General features: G+C 37.8%; 1 protein-coding gene across 1 annotated transcript in view; it reads left to right on the forward strand.

Moving 5' to 3' along the window:
• DCN (decorin) overlaps positions 1–19,214 on the forward strand; it is a 35,250-nt gene that overhangs the window by 9,330 nt on the left and 6,706 nt on the right. Inside the window, exons 2-4 of the mRNA XM_009958584.2 lie at positions 7,955–8,067; positions 18,350–18,563; positions 18,744–18,857. Of these exons, the coding sequence (XP_009956886.1) occupies positions 7,955–8,067; positions 18,350–18,563; positions 18,744–18,857 (441 nt within the window). The remainder of the gene's footprint in view (positions 1–7,954; positions 8,068–18,349; positions 18,564–18,743; positions 18,858–19,214) is intronic.

Consider the following 19,214-nt stretch of genomic DNA (forward strand, 5'->3'; position numbering starts at 1 on the left):
TTAATGCCTTAATCCCTGAAGTCATAATTATTTCAGAATATTTTTCTGCCTTTCTAAAATACTTCAGTGCTTCTTGCGAAAGCATGTATTTTCCAGACCTTAGAAATTAAAAGTCAGAAATAACACAGAAATAGAAGTTGCTTGATTTTTAGTTTCAAGAACATATCATTACTCCTAGGTATTAGCTTTTGGAGCCAGAAGGCTGAATCTATCTGTACCAAAAATGTGACTAGCACTGAAAAATAATTCGTAACATCTGTAGCTTGCAATATCCGTTATACTCTGAAATATGTGTTCACTGCACAGAGTGGGTGGAAATGGAAAAGAGAAGTTAAAGTAATGAATTCAATTTTAAACCTTTGCTAGGGCCTTCATAATTATTAGAACTATCATAATGGAGAATTATGCCTTTGGTCATAATGTAAATGTTTGGGGAAAAAAAAAACAACAGTGTAGTAAACATACCAGTAGGTCTACCTTTGTGAGAGGCCACTTCAGCAGGGGGTGGGGTTAATTTTTTTGTTCTTTCCTGTGAGAAGGGTCAGACGTATACAAAAATAGTAATCTGTGATAAAAATAAGTCCAAAATGGATCTTAATAGAAGATGAGTCTTATAGACTGAAGAGCAGAAACAAAGTATGAAAAATGGCGGTAAATCACCTTTAAGAAGATGTATTTTAAGTCTTATGCATTCCAATAGACCCTGCTCTTTTATAACTCTTAGGAAAAAATATTACTGCTAATTTCATAGCAAGTGAGGGGAAGGTGGAGAACAACTTTTTCTTTGAAAGTGGGAGAGAGGAGGCTATGGATACTTCTCTGTAGAGAAAGACAATTGCTTCTTATTTTATGGATAGCAGGATGCAAATAATAAAATTACTCCTATTTGCAAATCCCATGCAACAGAGAACAAATTTCCAGTAAATACTGAAGCACATAGCCTGGAAAATTGTCAGTGAACTTTTCTAAGTCAAAGCATTCAAAGCCGTGTTAAGCTGCTTGCCATCCTTCCAGAAAGCAGACCTTGAGTCCTGTTATTTTCCATGACTAAGTATCCTGACCGTGTAAGCTTGCCATTTGCCTCATTCACCCCAGAGTCCACTCAGGGCATTACTAAGGGCATTCCCCTCCCCGGGAGGGTTGCTGCTTGTCTGTGGGATGCGGCAGAGCTGGGCTTGGAGCAGGGGAGAGCACGCAGCAGCGTGCACAGGCAGCACAGGCAGCTGCTGGAGAGGCTGCCTCCACTGGGAGAGCAGACGCTGATGATCACGTTTGGGAATTACATGTAGCTCAGCTCAAATTCCTCAGCTGGCAGCAGCTGTTTGTGGAAACTGAAGGAGTCTTGAAAAGAACCCCATTTTATGGCCCCTGTGATAATAATCGTGAGTGTTGCAATGTAATAACACATGTATCTGAGCTATAGTGTTCAGATGTCTCTCTGCCTTCTGGCCCCTTCTCTCCAGCTGGGGAAGGGAAGTTTTATTCAGAAGAATAAAGCCCATCCCTGCTTGTTGTAAAATGGATAGGTGGAGGGAAAGAAATCCAATGAAAATACCCCAAACAAACAAACAAAAAAATCAAACCACAAGCTGTGTTGCGTTGTTAATGTTGTTTATAATTGGCACTATTCACATATTTGTTATTTTGACTATGTGGTCTCAATGTTGCAAGGATGCAATTCTCAAGGAAGTGTCCTCATCTCTGGGCTCCAGACTCAGACTCCCATTTGCTTAGTCTCCCTTGCTGGCCCCATAAATCCTACATTCCTTTTCTGCATAGTCGTATGGCTTCAGCAGAAATGCGGCTCCACGCCAAGTTGCAGTCTAACTTGTGGCTCTCACTTGTGAGAAACTGGAGCAGTGGACTGAAACCCCTTCACAGCGAGGGGAGTTCAAATGCCACCTTTTTCCTTTTGTGGGTTAAAAAATTCCATGGCCACTTGATCATAGATCCCTAGCTGAGCAGGTTATTCCCACAGCTGCAAAAGTAATAAAACCTGTCTTGTCGACCAAAACCCCTAAGGTCCCTTAGTCCTCACACTATTCTCAAGTCCTTGCTACATCTCCTACACCTGTTTGGCTGACTAAATGGCAGCATATGCTAGTCGAGCTGGTGCAGTACTACACAGGAGATGGCTAGCCACTGATTGCTTCTCTCTCAGGGATTGGATAAGGGCTGAAATATTCCAGCCTTGGCTCTTTTTTGCCTAATTTCTAGTCTCATAAAATCTCCAGACCCATCCGCCTTCTGTCCTCTCCAGGAGGTGAGGCAGTTACAGCTAAACAGCTACATACTGTAATTTGCTTAAGTAATCAGGAGAAAAAAACTACACTCCACATAGACAGGATCTCACAGGGACAAGCCTCATTTCTGCCACTTTACCTTCTCCATCCTCCCACTAAGAAGGGATTCCTGGTCCTGTTAACCTCTCCCCAGCAAACATCTTCTAGGTGACTATAGATGAACTGTACAGTGCTTCCAAAAGTGAGTGTGGGCCCTTGCTGTCTGCATGAAAGAAATCTGTTGATGATCCAGTTCTGCTGGATTTTGATGAATACGTTTTGAGAGTGTTTGTTATTCCAAAAATCTGTGAGGTAGCGACCAGTGTAAGAAAAAGTTAGGAAAAATTCTGCCAGGAATAATAAAAGTTCAGCTGATCCTGACTTACAAAAGGAAATATTTCAAGCTTACTTATACACTTTTTTTCCGCCCATTTTGTAGTTCTTCGGCATATCCTGTTCTTTATGAGTTTTTGTATGCATGCATTTTTACACACATACATGTACACTGGTGGGAATAGTTGAGTGTGACAGCTTAATAATATAGAACAGAAGAAAATTCCTACGTATAGAAATCTGCAGAGAATAACACAGATCTGACCTGTGCTGCAGGAACTGATGGCTGTTCAACTTTTATAAGGAAATAATGGTTTCTTCCAAAGAAGTATTTTAGTGCACATCAAAATGGTCTTTATGACTAAGGATACATGAACTGGTTTATTAAATCTCATATATTTCCAGAATCTTTAGACTCTTATTTGCAGTGTAAACAAGGATTTTGGAGGAGTGGAGATACTTGTTTGTGAATAAGTAGGATATTTTAAAATGCATTTACCAACTTAAATAATACTGACTTAGTTTTATTCAACCGAATTAAATAGACATGTATTTTCAATGTAACATACAGTGAGAAAGGCAGAAGAATCTAAATCTTTAATCAGTTCTAATTTAATCTTAGGAACCTGAAGCCTGAAATATTTCCAGAGAATGGAATACCAAACAGTCTAGCATTGATTATTCACACAAAAATTCAGACTGCTATGAGAGATTTTCATATGGCTTTTTAAGAAGCAAGCTTTAATATATAAAAAGTTACAGCCAAGAGCTGGAATACTTGTGTAAACTGTTCTTAAAATGATTGAAAGGTGACTCAATCGACATTTTCCAGCACCAGTTCCCCTTTCAGCTGATATTACATAAATTTCACTGGAAGGCATTTGTAGGTGGACATGCAATCACAATGTACAACATGGCTTCAGAAGTATGTGGGCATCACTTGAGTTTCTCAGAAATGAGGAGTAAGGACAGCCCACAGTTCCCCTCTAAACTTCTCAGTCTCCCAGACAGAGGAATCAAAAAATTCTCCTGGAAAATAGTAATTCTATCCCAGAAGCCAAGAGCCATTTCAGCTTCTAGTGGGATCACAATTTTTCCCAGTTTGGTTCAAATTCTGTCATGATGTCATGTTAATTCAGGCTCCCCCCTTCATCTGAACTGGCCTTCTATTGACCTGTCCTGACAAGAAAGATATGAAGGTTTGCTCTCCAGACAGGGAATCTCCAGTACAGGGACTAGTTTACACTACACCAATGCTCCTCCAACTTGTACCTACCTGGAGACACATCTACCTATATAGAAACCTGAACCTGCAAGCTGAAGCACAGCTCTTGAAGGCAATGTAGACGTGACAAATGGTGTAACACTTGGATCCAGTCCACACCTCAAACACAGTTTAGTTCAGAATTACTTAGCTGCTGATTTTACAAGGCAGTGTCCAGATCCACCCCTTTATAAACTCTTCCTCCACTGGAGAGCTCCAGTTGATGTAGTTTTCAGCTGGAGGATGTACTAAACTGCTTGATGATAATGCAGTGTCTCCCCAGCACCTGGGGTGCATCCTGTACTCCTCTATGCTTTGCTCTTAAAAACTCAGACAAGTCAAGAAAAAATCAAATATAATTTCAATAGCTGTTTTCTGAAACATTTTTAAAAACAGCTTCAGGAAATGTATAACAGAATATATGTGAGATAGGTAATAAAACAAGTTTAACACTTTAAAGGATGGCAATTATATTCTTTGCATGCAAAGCCAATTATTGTATTGTATATCCTTCTAGTTTCTAGTACAAGATAGGAAGCTTTTATAAATCACTTTTCACATATGGATGTCTGATTATTAAATTTGTCTTATCCTTATAATAGGAAACATTTAAAGTTTAACTTCACTGCTCTGAGAAATATTCAGTTCTACCTTATTCAGGGAAAACTCTTGACATTTTGGAAGCTGACATGTGAAGCTTGAAATGTGCAGTTGGAAATTTAGTTTGAAGTTTAGTCTCTGGCAAATTATCCCTTCAGTGGCAATCCAAGTGTTCTTACAATGTTCTGAGGGCATCACATAAAGGACAACTGTGTAGCTCTCATATGCCATAGTTTCTACCATAAGCACTTATTTACAGCCACCAGCCTACTAATATAAATGTGCTGACAACTAGAAAATAGTAATATTACTTTGAATACAATTAATTAAATGTTCTTTTATATTTACATGTGAAAAATGCTAGACTGTAAGAACTTCTTATACCAAAATTATGACCTCGAAAAAACTGCTTTTTGGGAAAGAATTTTTAGTTGTTGACATCATTCCTGTCCGCTGAGGACAGAAACTGTCCAAAGATAACCAACATACAAATTATATGGTATCATATTTTCATATATTTGGAACTCTAGTCCTACACTTCTGAAAGTAATGAGGGTTCTGCAACTGCCCTCAGAAAAAATGAAGCCCACGCCTGAATGAAGAAAGGTTATTTTAGTAATATGAAGAATCTTAATCTGTATCATATATTGATGCACTGAATATCAGTAAAGTAAATAGGATGAGATGTGAGCTTTGGCTCATTTCATTTTATGCATGGTAGAAGCTTTCACTAATTCATCCCAGGCTGGATGATTGTGCTTTTTACAACTTTTGGATGCTGGTGTGCTTAAGTCTCAGCCAGGTTAACCTATATTGTACTCAGTTATAATAAATATCAGATCAAAATACTTGAATAATTTTTTAGCTAATGTTAATGAAATTATGGGTAGAAAAATAAATTTGAGAATAGCTAGGATTTTTTTTTAAATTCCGAAATGAAACTTTTGTAATGGTAGGACAACAGAATATGTTCTATACAGACTAATATGATCAATTCAAAAGTCAGATTTAAAGAAGAAAATACTTTTCAAAAGTTATAGGTTTCCTGCACCTGTATATAGACAACTGAAAAAGCAATCTTGTTTCCAGAATTTGCTAAGCACCTAACAGCAGTAACAGTGTGATCTGTGAGATGCTCAACACTTTGGAAGATTCAGACCAGCCACCTAAAAATGAATTGGCAGGAGTAGGGAGGTGATCATTCCCTTGTACTCAGCTTTGGTGAGGCCATACCTTGAGCACTGTGTCCAGTTTTGGGCCCCTCTACGAGAAGGACATTGAGGTGCTGGGGAGGGTACAGAGGCAGGCTACCAAGCTAGTAAAGGATTTGGAGCATCTCGTATGAAGAACGGCTGAGGGATCTGGGGCTGTTTAGCCTGGAGAAGAGAAGGCTGAGGGGAGACCTTATCACTCTCTACAACTACCTGAGAGGAGGTGGTAGCAAGGTGGGAGTTGGTCTGTTCTCCCTAGTACAAGTGATAGAACAAGGGGAAATGGCCTTAAGCTGCACCAGGTGAGGTTCAGGCTGGATATTAGGAAGAATTTCTTTACTGAACGGGTTGTCAGGTATTGGAACAACCTGCCCAGGGAGGTGGTGGAGTCAAGAAGACTCCAAGACAAGTTTAAGAGACAAGTAGATGTTGTACTGAGGGACATGGTTTAGTGGTGTTGATAGAGCTAGGACAAAGTTTAGACTCGATGATCTTGGAGGTCTCTTCCAACTGAAACTGTTCTATGGATGTATGGAGGCCTCAACTGCATGTAGATATTTTTAAGAATATGGCCACAACTATAATAAGCTGTTAATGCATCACTAATTGTAGTAAAAAGTTCCAGCACATATCTCAGTGGCTTCTCTAGAGTTTATGGTAAAGTTTTCTAGTACTAACTATAGAACAGTGCTCTTTATGTAGATTAAGAGGTTTAAATATAATACCAAACATATACTTCATTTCATGGTTTGCCGTAATCCTTCCAAATAAGACTCAACCATTGTTTTACTTTACATATATATATATTCTAAAAAGTATTGAAAGAGAAGGGGTTTTGCTTAACATTGGATTTTGACAGAGAAACCTAAATTCCAGGTGTGAAAATACTTACATTTGTGATGAATGTTAAACATCACAGAATCACAGAATTGTTGAGTCTGGAGCTCACTTCTTGAGATTGTCTAGTCCACCCTACTGCTAAAGCAAGGCCAGCTAGATCAGGTTGCTTAGGGCTGTGTCCAGTCGACTTTTGGATATCTCCAAGGATGGAGACTCCACAACCTTCGTGGGCAAAGCATACCTTATCTCTGGGCAAGCATATCTCACTGTGTTTGCAATGCCATGTCTGAGATGAAAATACATAGGTTTAAAAAGATATTATATGTAGTTATATATCTTTTATCTGAGAACATACAGTAAACCATTGTACTGGGGAGACAGTGGCAATATTTGCAGAGGTCTTTCCCAGGAGAGTTCAAATATAGCTTCAGAAATATTTGTTAAAAAATTTACTGGTAAAAAGATGGTTCTATCCAGAGAAGTCCACTTCTGTTAGACACCCATATAGAGACTTTATTAGTGCCTACAAATTTTTCCAACTAACCATTCATTTGGCATTTCACATTCTGGTAAAAAAAAAAAAAAAAAAAAGAAAAAAAAAGACTAGTTAGGAAAGAACATTTTAATTTTGTGGTAAATCAGAATGACTATAAAAGATTTGCTTTATTCCAACTCACAGTATGAAAGGAAAGCTGGGTAAAGCAAGTGTTATTTGACACTAAATAATTTCATTTCCATGACTTCATCGGACTTACATATCAGCTATTCAGAAAATAGTCCCAAAGAGAGTCTTTAATTTAAACTGTCTGATGTTCTTTTGGCAGTTGTAGCAAAACCAAGAGATTTGTTCTCCAGAAAACTTGGACATAGTTTCAGATGAAAGAAAAAGGGGGAGGAGGATTAGGTTTTTTTTAAGGTGGACTTTACTGCAAGTCATTCAGTTAATGTCAAACAAACTATTTTTTCTGGAAATGATTATAATTAACTATTGTACTTTCAAAAAAAGCCTACTACCTTTTAAATAGCAGGAAATGTCTCTGTCCTCCACAAAAGCTAACACACAGTGAAATTAATAAATATCATACCTCTTTCTGAAAGCAATTTTTATTCACATAATTCAGTGGAATTAAACCTGTTAGAAATAATTTTCCCAAACTCAATCCTTTGCTCCAAGCTGTAACTCAGATATATTCTCGGAAAAGGACATAATGGAATTGTGAATTAATAAAGTTTGATTAGACATAGCAAAATAAAACTCCCTTTGACTGACTGGAGACAGAAATACTTTCAAATAAGTCTTCATAAGCTTCTTCAGGAAATGAGTTCTAGAAATGGTGTTTACTGAAAGGTAAATGCTGCTAAGTACTGACTCCTATTTAAAGTTTCTTTCAAAGTTGATTGTTCATTCTTTTCGCTGTCCCTAGGACTGGAAAAAGTGCCAAAAGACCTTCCCCCTGACACAACTCTGCTGGACTTACAGAACAACAAAATTACTGAAATTAAAGAAGGAGATTTCAAGAACTTGAAGAATCTTCATGTAAGTGTATAAATGAACCAGCATTTGCCAAAAAAAATGGGGAGAAAATGTGGGTTTGGCCTGGTACTCAGGTTTTTAAGGAAAACTGATCAAATACTCTGTGATCTTCCTCCACCAGACCAGCCTGTTTATTTCCTTTCCCATTCCTCCACTGCAAACTCTCTTCTCACACCACAGAATTATCTCATCTCTTCAGCTCTTCATACCAGTCTCCTGCCCATTCAGTCTCCTGATCTCCATTATAACTTCTCTCACTGATTTATTTATTTTTTCAGTCCCTTTGGCACAGTGACTTGGTTATTTCTATTTTAAAAACAGATCTGTCTCAACCCTGCCACCTCACTCACTTACTGTTGTACTGCTTCTCCTCCCACCTCTGAGCTCACAGAAATTTGTATATACCGTGTTTGTCAGCAGTTCTTCTGTACTAATTTTAGTTCAAAAATCTTTCCAAATCAGTCTTCTGCCCCCTGCACTACAATGAAATTTTGTTTTTGCAATAAACTTCTAGCAAAACTCCATCCTCATCCTCCTTTACCTGCCAGTCTCTTCCAGCACTGCTGTCTGTTTTCCTCTTTGCTGAAATATTTTCCTTCCCTGGTTTCTGTGACTGCACTTTTTTCTGGTTCACCTCTTCTTTTCCAAATTTCCATCAGACAACTACCTTCCCATGTCTCCAAATTTTTGTTTCGCTGTCTGAGCTCCTTCTCCCTTATTTCTATACTTTTAATCAACATCTTAAAATTCATACCTCATAGTCTTGCCTCAATTTTTTTTGAAATATCTCTTTCTTTCCAGATCAGAAAAAGTCTATTACTTCTCTGCCTTTGAAAATAATACCCCAACTTAGGCGTATTTCTGAAAATATTATTTTTCTAGCCTTTCACCAACTCAGTTTATTCTGTGTCATATTCCATTTGATCCTTGTTGATTATAACCAATATAAACTACTTGGCTTTGCTTTCCTGGCTCTTCACAGCCTCTTTCTATTCTGTTGTTTTCATTCACAACTGAGAAGCCAACTCCCACTTTTTATCCATTCATGATGCTGATGCCATCACTCAAACACTGTTTCAAATAAAAATTTGCATTCAGACACTCATACTTGAAAAAAAAGTCCTATAAACATTTTTCTCCTAAATTACTTCAAACTGCCCTCTCAAATTCTTGTTTTAATGCAACATCATGAAGAAAAGTTTTTAAAAAATTCTAGGAGGTAGGCACAATGCCAGTCTGTCCATAGTGGAGGGAGCTGCATGAGTAAATCATGATGAGGTTCATGTCATCTAATTTTAGCATAGGTGTCTTACTGAGCTAGTTACATAGATAACCTCTACAGTCAACAAAGTAACGTAGGTGCTTCTACATCACATTTCATCTGACTTAGTTTTAGAATGAGATGATTAGTTCCGCAGTATTTTTTTCAATTCCTCTGGCTTGGCTACTGAACAGATTTGACACCCTAATTCCTGCCCACTTGTTCTGGTTTTCTTCCACGTTGGGAGAAGTCCCGTGTTTTCAGTAAGGATCATCTGCAAGGTGCTAAAAAAGAGAAAAGTCTTGTCAGTGAAATTAATCTTTTCGCAATCCTTCTTCATGACACTGCATGAAATGAGTCAGAACATGGTATTGCAGATGAAAAGCACTGCCCCCAGTGACTTCTGCCTACTTGGCACTCAGCTCAGGTCTCTCATATACATCCCGCTGTGAGTTAAGCTGTTGTGAACTAGGTCATCTCACTGAAGCTGACTCTGGATTTTTTTTTCTATCTTTCATTACAGCAGATATAATTTAATAGTGAATTAAGTAGAAAACTCTTCAGGGAAGATATTATTTGTCTTACTCCCAAAAGTACCCAGCAAGCAGTGGAAAGCATACAGAAGAGTGACAACAGTAGCACAAGTTTTAACACATAATCTTCAAAACAATGCAGTTTTCCTGGCTTTATTCAAGAACAAAAAATGATCCTCTCATGTCCTCCCCAAAATAATAATTTAGTCATGCAGTACATTTATGTAACTAGACACCATCTTTACTCTCAGCAGACATCAATCTTCTTGTGTAATATCTGGGAATGATGCCCATTCTCCACCTTGTGATTAAATATTCTTCAGAGTCACAGTGAAAGGGGAATATTGCTTTTATACATAAATATAAGTCCAAAGTTTTGTTTTTGACAGAGCTCCATGGTCACTTTTGTTTTAAGGAGATATATGTGTGTGTGTGATATATATGTATCTATCTATCTATCTTGTATATGCTTTTTAATTATATTCCCTGATAAACATGGCTTGTGTTAGCATCGCACTTGACAGTGTGATGTGCAATAATTTCTAGACTCGTTAGACTTTGCTAAACCTTCTTATACTCTACTAAACCAGGAAGATTTACATAAATTATCAGTACTATTGTTCCAAAACCTAAAATTATCAGCAACTGAAGTCAACCTCTTACATGAAGTGATCACTTAAGGAAACAATTACTTAAATCACAGTTTTCATAGATCTTGAAAAAAAATGTACAGTATATTCAGTTTGTTCCTTTTGAGTATTCCTTTTAAATTCCTTCCTAATTCTTACACACATCACCAAAACCAGATATAACAGTTTAAGAAGAGCTTTTCATGAACAAGCTGGGTTGAACCTAAAGTTCAACTTCTACTAAAAATCAGATGAAGTAAGGAGAAAAGAAAGGATCTACCTATAACTTGCCTGTAGCTTCTCTTTCAGCACATATGTAACTGCTATTCCTCTAAGTGCACAATACACAGAAATAGAAATTAAAGAGAAATTAGTATCTACAAAAATAGTCTTTGTAATAGAAAATATTCCTGTGTCAGTAAAAGAGCAGTTAAAATTTGCAGATGTGGAAATATGGCAGGCATTTAGAAAAGGATGCAAATAAGGTAATACTTACCTGTAAATAATAAATGCCTGCCAGGAAACACGAGAGTCAACAGTTTTGGTGCACTTGATACTTTTATAGTTTTAAATTTATCCAGGAAAAAGTGGCTAAACTATTAATGTTGTACTATAAAAACTCAATGAGACTTAACACTATTTAAAAATTAAAGATAAGATATATTTTTTACCAGAGGACTTGGGAGAAGAGGAAAAAGATTGAAGACAGTCTTTATTTAGGGCTGAGGACAGAGTTTTGTGGTTTCAGAAAACTGTCTGTTATTATGTAAAAAATTTGCTTATGGTTTAGACCTGTGGCAAAATAACGAGAGAGGTGCTATTGGAAAAGGCAGGAAAAAAAATTTCTATGAAACTGTCAGAATTTTCCAGGCAGACTGACACTTCTGGATAGAGCACAGTACTTTGACCCCATGGACACAATAAAGAATCCAAAATACTACATGAGTAAGCCCTCATGCAGAGTGAAGGAGGAGTCTACAAAAACAGCACATGGAGTTGCATGCTGTGTGGCAAAGCCAAAGCAAACCAGCATAACGCCTGGCACTTGGAAAAAGAGGTAAAAGAAACTACTGTGTATTAGATGACTGTAAGAACAGCACAAACAACAGAATAGTGACTGCTTGCTTTTCCAACAGGAATTTTTGAATGGCACAATGTTAGTACAGCAAAAGAAGAGAAATGTGCTATTGGCCTGAAATCAGGTGGAACATTGCTTAATTTAAGCTGGCAGAACTATGCAAAGCCATGTTTGTGCATACAACAGTGCTAAAACCAGTTATATTTATACCAAAAGAAGACCTGCATGAAAGAGATAAAAGATTTAAACTTGGGACTTGAGGTTATGACCGTATCCACACTAAGGGATTATCAACACTAAATGTATGGGCAAATGAACTGAAACACTCTTTGTAGTAATATCAAGTGGGAAAAATAGTGTATTGCATTAGAAAAGTTTCATGCATTTCTCCTTTTTTTTTTTTTCTTTTAAATGAAAAGAAGGCTCCTTTTGGAAGGACAAGAGCCCAGATTAACAGAAGAAATGTTTAAGAGCATATTCAGGTATACAGAAAAGCTAAACTACCGAAAAATATTGATGAAAGAACAATGTCTTCTGATGACTTATTACAGCTTTGGTGTCCTTTTCCCAGGCATAATTAAAAGAGAAATTAACTAAACATAACACTCTGCAAATCACAGAATGAAGGATCAGTAACCACCAGCATATTGTGAAAAACTGAAAACAGATATCTCTGTCCAGTTTCTATGTCTGAACTGAATTCCCACTGTCATCAATGGCAGACATTCTTAACGGGACTGAGAGATACAGTTTAATTTTTTTTTTTTCCACTTGGTGCAGCTGTAGGTTTCTAGCAAACATTCCGAGAAAAAAAATAAAAATTAATCTTTCTGAAATGCATCACTCCCTTAGAGAGCTATCATTTCCTCAGACTCTCTTTTGCATTGTGCTTAACAGACAATGAGATTTTCCGCTAAAAGAAGCATGCAACACACCACATGTATGCAAAATTATTATAATGTGCAGAGGGTAAAGATCTTTTTGTATGAGGAAAACAACAGAAGAAAATACTTTGAGGTCCTTAAAATTCTGCAGAGAATCAGTGTACTAAGCTAATGGAAAAAGAAAATGTTGTAGAATACAACAACAAAATAAACAAATAAATTGTGATAAAATGAATGAACAAGATGCTTGCCTCAGTAGACAAAGACAGGGTTGAAAGATTCTCTAGAACTCCAGAGCACTAGGATTACTTTTTGTTGGAGCAGGAAAATGTAAAGACAGCTGCTCTCTGGTCATCTGTGCAACTCATGTTACGCAAGACTTATCAGTGAGAGCTCAAACACCATGCAAACTAGATCTCCAGCAGGCTCCTTGGCTTTGTGAGCTTATTCAACAATGTCCTGACGAAACTGCTTTCCACAGTCTTCTTTCACTATAGCGACAGGCTGTTGTTTCAATGCCTTGCCATCTCCTTCCTTCACAGTTCATTCATCTCTCCCATATTGTTTCTATGTCATCTTTTTCCTTGTCTTTCTTAGTCATGTCCACTTGATCCTAGGTTTGGCAGGGTTACTGTCAAACCCTACTAAGAATTTAATAACAAATAAAAAATAATTATATCATGGCAGTTTTTTATGCCTTTATCCTTTTCCTGACTTAACTGTAGATCATGGGCCCTTCAGGAGACATAACATCTGGAATTCTGTTCAGAGACCTCCTTGGATTCAAGGCCTGCTGATTCCTTCAAATTTACCAATTTTCATGATTTAAAAATTAATTTTAAAATTAATACTTATTTTGTAGAATTTTGTCTCTTGGTATAACACAGTTAGAGAAGAAAGTCAACTTCTATTTTATATTTTTTGTGTTATTTGTTGGTTTGGTTTTTTTCCTAAGCATACATCCACTCCTAATCATTTGGCAGAAAAGCTTGACTATATGTCCAGGTTATGAGTATGACTTAACAACTGAAAACATAAGGCAAACAAAAAGGATGACATTTATTATTTTTTTGTTTGGATGCCTGACTCCTGAGCTTACAGTTCTTAAGGCATTATGGTTCCTAGCAGAACTGTAATAAAAAACAGGTAATAATGTAATACATAACCCAGGAAATTAAAGAAATTCCATTGGGTCAGCAGATTACGTTTCAGTTTAAACCCTGAAGGACGCATGCATCATTAAAGATTTGATGTTAGGTAACAGTACCATCCCCAGCTGGCAAAACAGATGTATCACCATGTATTATGGCTGATAACAATTCACTGATCATTTTACAGTTCACTTCCGATTTTGGTAAGGCTTGTACTTCAAATTATTCTAAACTAAGGAGAACAGAAGTAGGGATGAAGACCCCTTGGAACAATCCCCTGAAATTCTCACATAATGAAATTATACCAAAAATTACAACCCTCTGCTCCCCACCCCCAGACAGGGCAAAAATTGTGAGGTTTGGTAACTCCAAGAGCAACCCTGCACTAACTCCTACACGATTGCCACACGCTCCCTCTGCAGTTTGTCAGGGTGTATTTTGACAAAAGCCTGCCAAGAAGTGTTCCAAAATTTTTTCTGAATTGTGAATCCTCCTTTTTGTTTTGGGAATAAATATTTGAGGTAGAAACCAGGCCAGAAGGACCTAATGGCCAGACTCCCACTGACTTCAATGGAGCCAGTATCTATTCCTGTCATACAGTTGTTTTCTTTTTTTTCCTGACTACACTAGTACCAGAGGTGTTTCAGTGAAAAGTAAGCCATCTTTGGAGCAAAGCTTGGATTATTTTTCATGTCTGAGCACAGCTTAAACTGCTGGTCATGATAAGGTGAACTGAAGTTATTTCCATGGTGCAATATTATAACAGAGTCAAATTTACCGTGCAATGTTTACATGCTATATATGACAAGGGAAAAGGTTTTATTTCAGGAGAATGAGGATGGAATCTAATTTTTCTCTTATCCATAGGAGGTTGCTATGAACTCTCTAGGCCTGACTAAATGATGTCTTCATTACTTGATGTATTTGTGCCTCTTCATTTTCTCTTTCTTTCTTGCCTCTTTTCTTACCTATGGCTAAATATCTTCGCAGCCATACCAGATCATGCTGACAGCTGTACATTTGCGTGCTCAGCCTTTTGTATTGTGAAGTTGTTGATATGCTTCAATTTTATTTTTTTTGGGTGATGTAGTACACTTATTTTAAAAGAAATATCTTTCACCCTCCACTAAAATGGAAGCATGGAAGAAGATAGATTTTTGAATAAAAGTATCAATTCTGTGGCTCTGTTCTAGCCCATCAGATTTCTGCCAAATCATTTCACACTAGCTGCATCACAAGTGTCATCTTTGACCAAGGGCTCCAGCACTTCCAGCACTTTCAGGGTGACCTTTATTTTTCCCTCTGAGTACTTTTTACCCTGTACAAAATTTTTATGTGTCCTTTAACAAGATGAATATGATGCCCCATCATGCCATCTGGGCTTTATTCAGGATACCTAGTCCATATGGCATGTTTTTGCCTAACATCCCTTCCTCAATAGCACTGCCTGCAGATGTTTTCCCTAGGTTTTTCTCCTCTAGTTCCTGTTTTCACTGACCTCTAAATTCCCCTGAGTTTTTAATTTTATTTTGTTTTGTTTTGTTTTAACTTTTGTTACATGCAAACCATACGGGGCACATTCTGAGGAAAGTAAACAGCATTGCTCAAGGCTAATAACTCTGTTCTTTAAGTCTTGCATATAATAGAGTTATTGTGAAGTGGGAAAGGAACCCAGGGGTATGGCTTGCCAGGTGCTATGCTGGTGTGTTATCCTCATCATTTGCTGTTGCTCTGGGAGACAGTAAAACTGTTTTTTTTTGCAAATTTTGATGTGTGTGTGGGTTTATTTTTTCTTCTTTAGAGCTGCACATCAGTGTGGAAAAATAATGCGGGTTTAAAATACCAGGAGCAGGGGCTTGCAGAGCAGGGTGTAAGTTGGAAATAATATTGGTACAAAAAAAGGTGAAAACTACAGGCTTATGATGCCTTCTCACCTTGTAGAACCATACCTACGTTCCCACTGTGAAATTAGTGGTTTTAAACATACCTTTGGCAGATACCCTCATTTCTAAGTGAGGGACTTTCTGAATGGTTGAATACAACAACAGTTCTGTATGTTTCCCGAAGATAACATGATCATATTCAGGAGAAAGCATTGGCAAAACAGAACAGGTTAATCCTAGATACCTAGATAATTTCTGGGTTTGCTCAGGACTATCAATTCTTCTCCTAAGTGCTGTAACAATCCTGTTAACATCAGCTACTCAGAGAATATTTACATTGCAGTGCCTAGCTGAATGTGTACTGATCTATTTTCAGCAAGAAATATTTCTTATCAGATCATTATCTGTGATGATCATAGCCCAAACATTTTTTATCTAAAAGGCAACAAAGTTAAAAAAAAGTTGCATAAAAAAGAAAAAAGAAAAGGTAGGCTTTTATCTGAAATAAATGACCAAGCAATACAAAGCAGGATGCAGGATAAAAATTTCAAGTGCTGATGAGTCTAAACTCATTGAGTGTTGACTTAGAGATCTATGGAAAAGAAAACCATGGTAAAATTAAGAAAAAACCCATTATCATTAGTAGTGGCACATTCAGTTATTCAGTTATTATGATAAAAAAATGAATGAGACTCATCAGCATAGTTCCATCTGTATCACTCATAACACCTGAATTGCTTCCCATGTCCTAATATTGTGCAGGTAACTGTATGACACTGTGGGCAGAATCTACATCTGTATCACAATTCTGGCAATGGTGACTCAGGAAACCACGCCCTGCGTATACCCCATGTGTTCTCATGTGGTTCTTCTAGCTAGGGCTCAAATAAAAGAGAGTTGGGGCCATGGCTTCCACCAACTAATATATTTATTTTGGGAGAGGCTCATTGTTAGGGAAATACTCTGCTGAACTGTGAGTGACCTTTTCTGCCTCTTCTTGCAAATGTGTTGTTGCTATCTACCATACAAAATTAAAACCAGACATGCTCAGCTTTACGTGTACTCAATGAAACCATGTACAGAACACACTGCTTGCTTTGCTCAGGATGATCTGCAAGAAGAGTCCATTAGGGAAAAAACACACATCAAATACCATCTTTAAACTATCGTCTCACCTCTCTTTCAGTTTTCATGATGGAGAGGTGCTGTCACAGATGCTGATACATTTCGTGGTACCGTTTTAATACTTAACTGATTGTGGAAAGAGTTGAATGCTCAGTTTTCCTCCAAGAAACAGACTAAAGTGTAATTTTGAAAATATTTTCAGTGTCTTAAAATACACTGAATGTTAACTATAGTATATGCAATGCAAAAAATTGTGGTTTAGCAGGAACTGTTGTCTTCTATTTCTGAAAATAACATAATGGAGTTAGCGAACAAACTGCTCTATAGCTATTCTCTTGTAACAGATATAAGTAGATAATGTATCTATATTTATACAGCCCATTCTACCTAATTCACTAATGCACATAGACACACAGCACTTAAGTCTTGTAAGTAGACAGCAAACAGATGGAACGATTCTGATATGTAACATATCCTCATACCTAGGGAAGAATAATCCCATGCACCTCTACAGGCTGGGGGGTGACCTGTTGGAGAGCAGGTCTGCAGAGAAGGACCTGGGCGTTCTCATGGACAGCAAGTTACCCATGAGCCAGCAATATGCCTTTGTGGCCAAGAAGGCCGGTGGCATCCTGGGGTGCATTGAGCGTGGCCAGCAGGTCGAGAGAAGTCATCCTGCCACTTTGCTCTGCCCTGGTGAGGCCACATCTGGAGTGCTGTGTCCAGTTCCTGGCCCCCAGTTCAAGAGGGACAGGGAACTGCTTGAAAGAGTCCAGTGGAGGGCTATGAAGATGATGAGGGGACTGGAGCATCTCTCCTATGAGGAAAGGCTGAGAGACCTGGGGCTCTCTAGCCTGGAGAAGAGAAGACTGAGGAGAGAACTTATCAATGCTTATAAATATCTAAAGGGTGGGTGTCAAAAGGATAGAGTCAGACACTTCAGTTGTGTCCAGTGACAGGACAAGGGGCAACGGACACAAACTGGAGCACAGGAAGTTCTGCCTCAACATGAGGAAAAACTTCTTTACTCTGAGGGTGACAGAGCACTGGAACAGGCTGCTCAGGGAGGTTGTGGAGTTTCCTTCTCAGGTAGGTTAACCAATAAGAGAGTTAGGAGTAACATAAAATTTCAGAGGCATGAGGAGACAACGCCCTTCTCCCCTGACTATATAGAGAGCTAATTTACTTGGATTTATCCTGGGTCTAGATACCAGAATTGCTATGAGAACTAGATTAGGCACCGACATAGTAGGCAGAATGAATATGGGCTGGGCAGTGCCTTCACTGTATTGAGTATTTTCTGTTCAGGAAGCACTGATTAGGATAGCTGTGTGATGATGGGTAAAGTACAAAAATATCCCTAGAATAAACAGAATCAGGAAAATAAAAGCAAATAAAACCAGTAACATTAGTTTTATGTGAATGTCTTGTTCTTCACAGATTTTAAATGGCAGGGTTGTACTTGTTCTTGGGTATAAATTATGGATGTTAACAGAAGCTGCATATACCTCAGCAATGAAATAACACTTGCATTTGTTCTGTATGTCTTGTTTATCTTTCACTGTTTCAGAAGTTCTTGATCTATTTGGTTTAGTACTGAGTTGCGTTTTCTTCAGCTCACTAGATTGGCCATCAAAAGGCATCAAAAGACACTAGAAATGAATAATCATTTTTAAATGTTTCATTCCTAAAATAATTTCCCTAGTCATCTTCTGAGATCTCCTTCACTATTACTCCACAGGCATTGATCCTTGTTAACAACAAAATCAGCAAAATAAGCCCATTAGCTTTTGCTCCTCTGAAGAAACTGGAAAGACTCTACCTGTCCAAGAACAACCTGAAGGAACTGCCAGAAAACATGCCAAAGTCTCTTCAGGAGATACGGGCTCATGAGAATGACATCTCCAAGTTGAGGAAAGCTGTCTTTAATGGACTGAATCAAGTGATTGTCTTAGGTACGAGCATGAGAAATTGTAAAAAAAATGAAGTCAGTGTTTTTTCAAGATGTTATTTTTAGTTCAATCATTGTTTTTGTGTAGAAAGCCAAGAAATGTTCCAGTAAATTGTACCTCCAAATTAGTTTTAACATGAAGGATATAGGTGCAGCACAGCTCACGACCATGTTTTGTTGGCAGAACTAGGCACCAATCCAATCAAGAGTTCAGGCATCGAAAATGGAGCTTTTCAGGGGATGAAGAGGCTCTCCTACATCCGTATCGCAGACACCAACATCACTAGCATTCCAAAAGGTAAGAAATTCAACTAATATTTCAGAGACTTGCACAGGTATAATATAGTGACTTCTAGTCAGCTGGAAAAAAAATTATTATGGAAGACTTTTGAGTCAGTCCATTACTTAATCACTTCATTTTTTGGTCAGTTGACTTCTATTGGTTTGGAACATTTTGTTTGTCTGTCATGAGAGAAGCTCCACAAGAGATACATTGTCAAAAGTAAGCCATTTTATCTTATTTTGCTTTTCTTGTCTCATAGCTGAAACATAAAGCAGAAGAATGTATTCACCCTCCAACTCTGGTTGGTGAGCCTGATCAACATTGCACAGATGTAAACTCATGTAGAATTAACTGAAGTTCTACAAGCATAAA

This window comes from Leptosomus discolor, chromosome 1 (genome assembly GCF_034619465.1).
Source record: "Leptosomus discolor isolate bLepDis1 chromosome 1, bLepDis1.hap2, whole genome shotgun sequence".
In the NCBI taxonomy this organism is placed as follows: domain Eukaryota; kingdom Metazoa; phylum Chordata; class Aves; order Leptosomiformes; family Leptosomidae; genus Leptosomus; species Leptosomus discolor.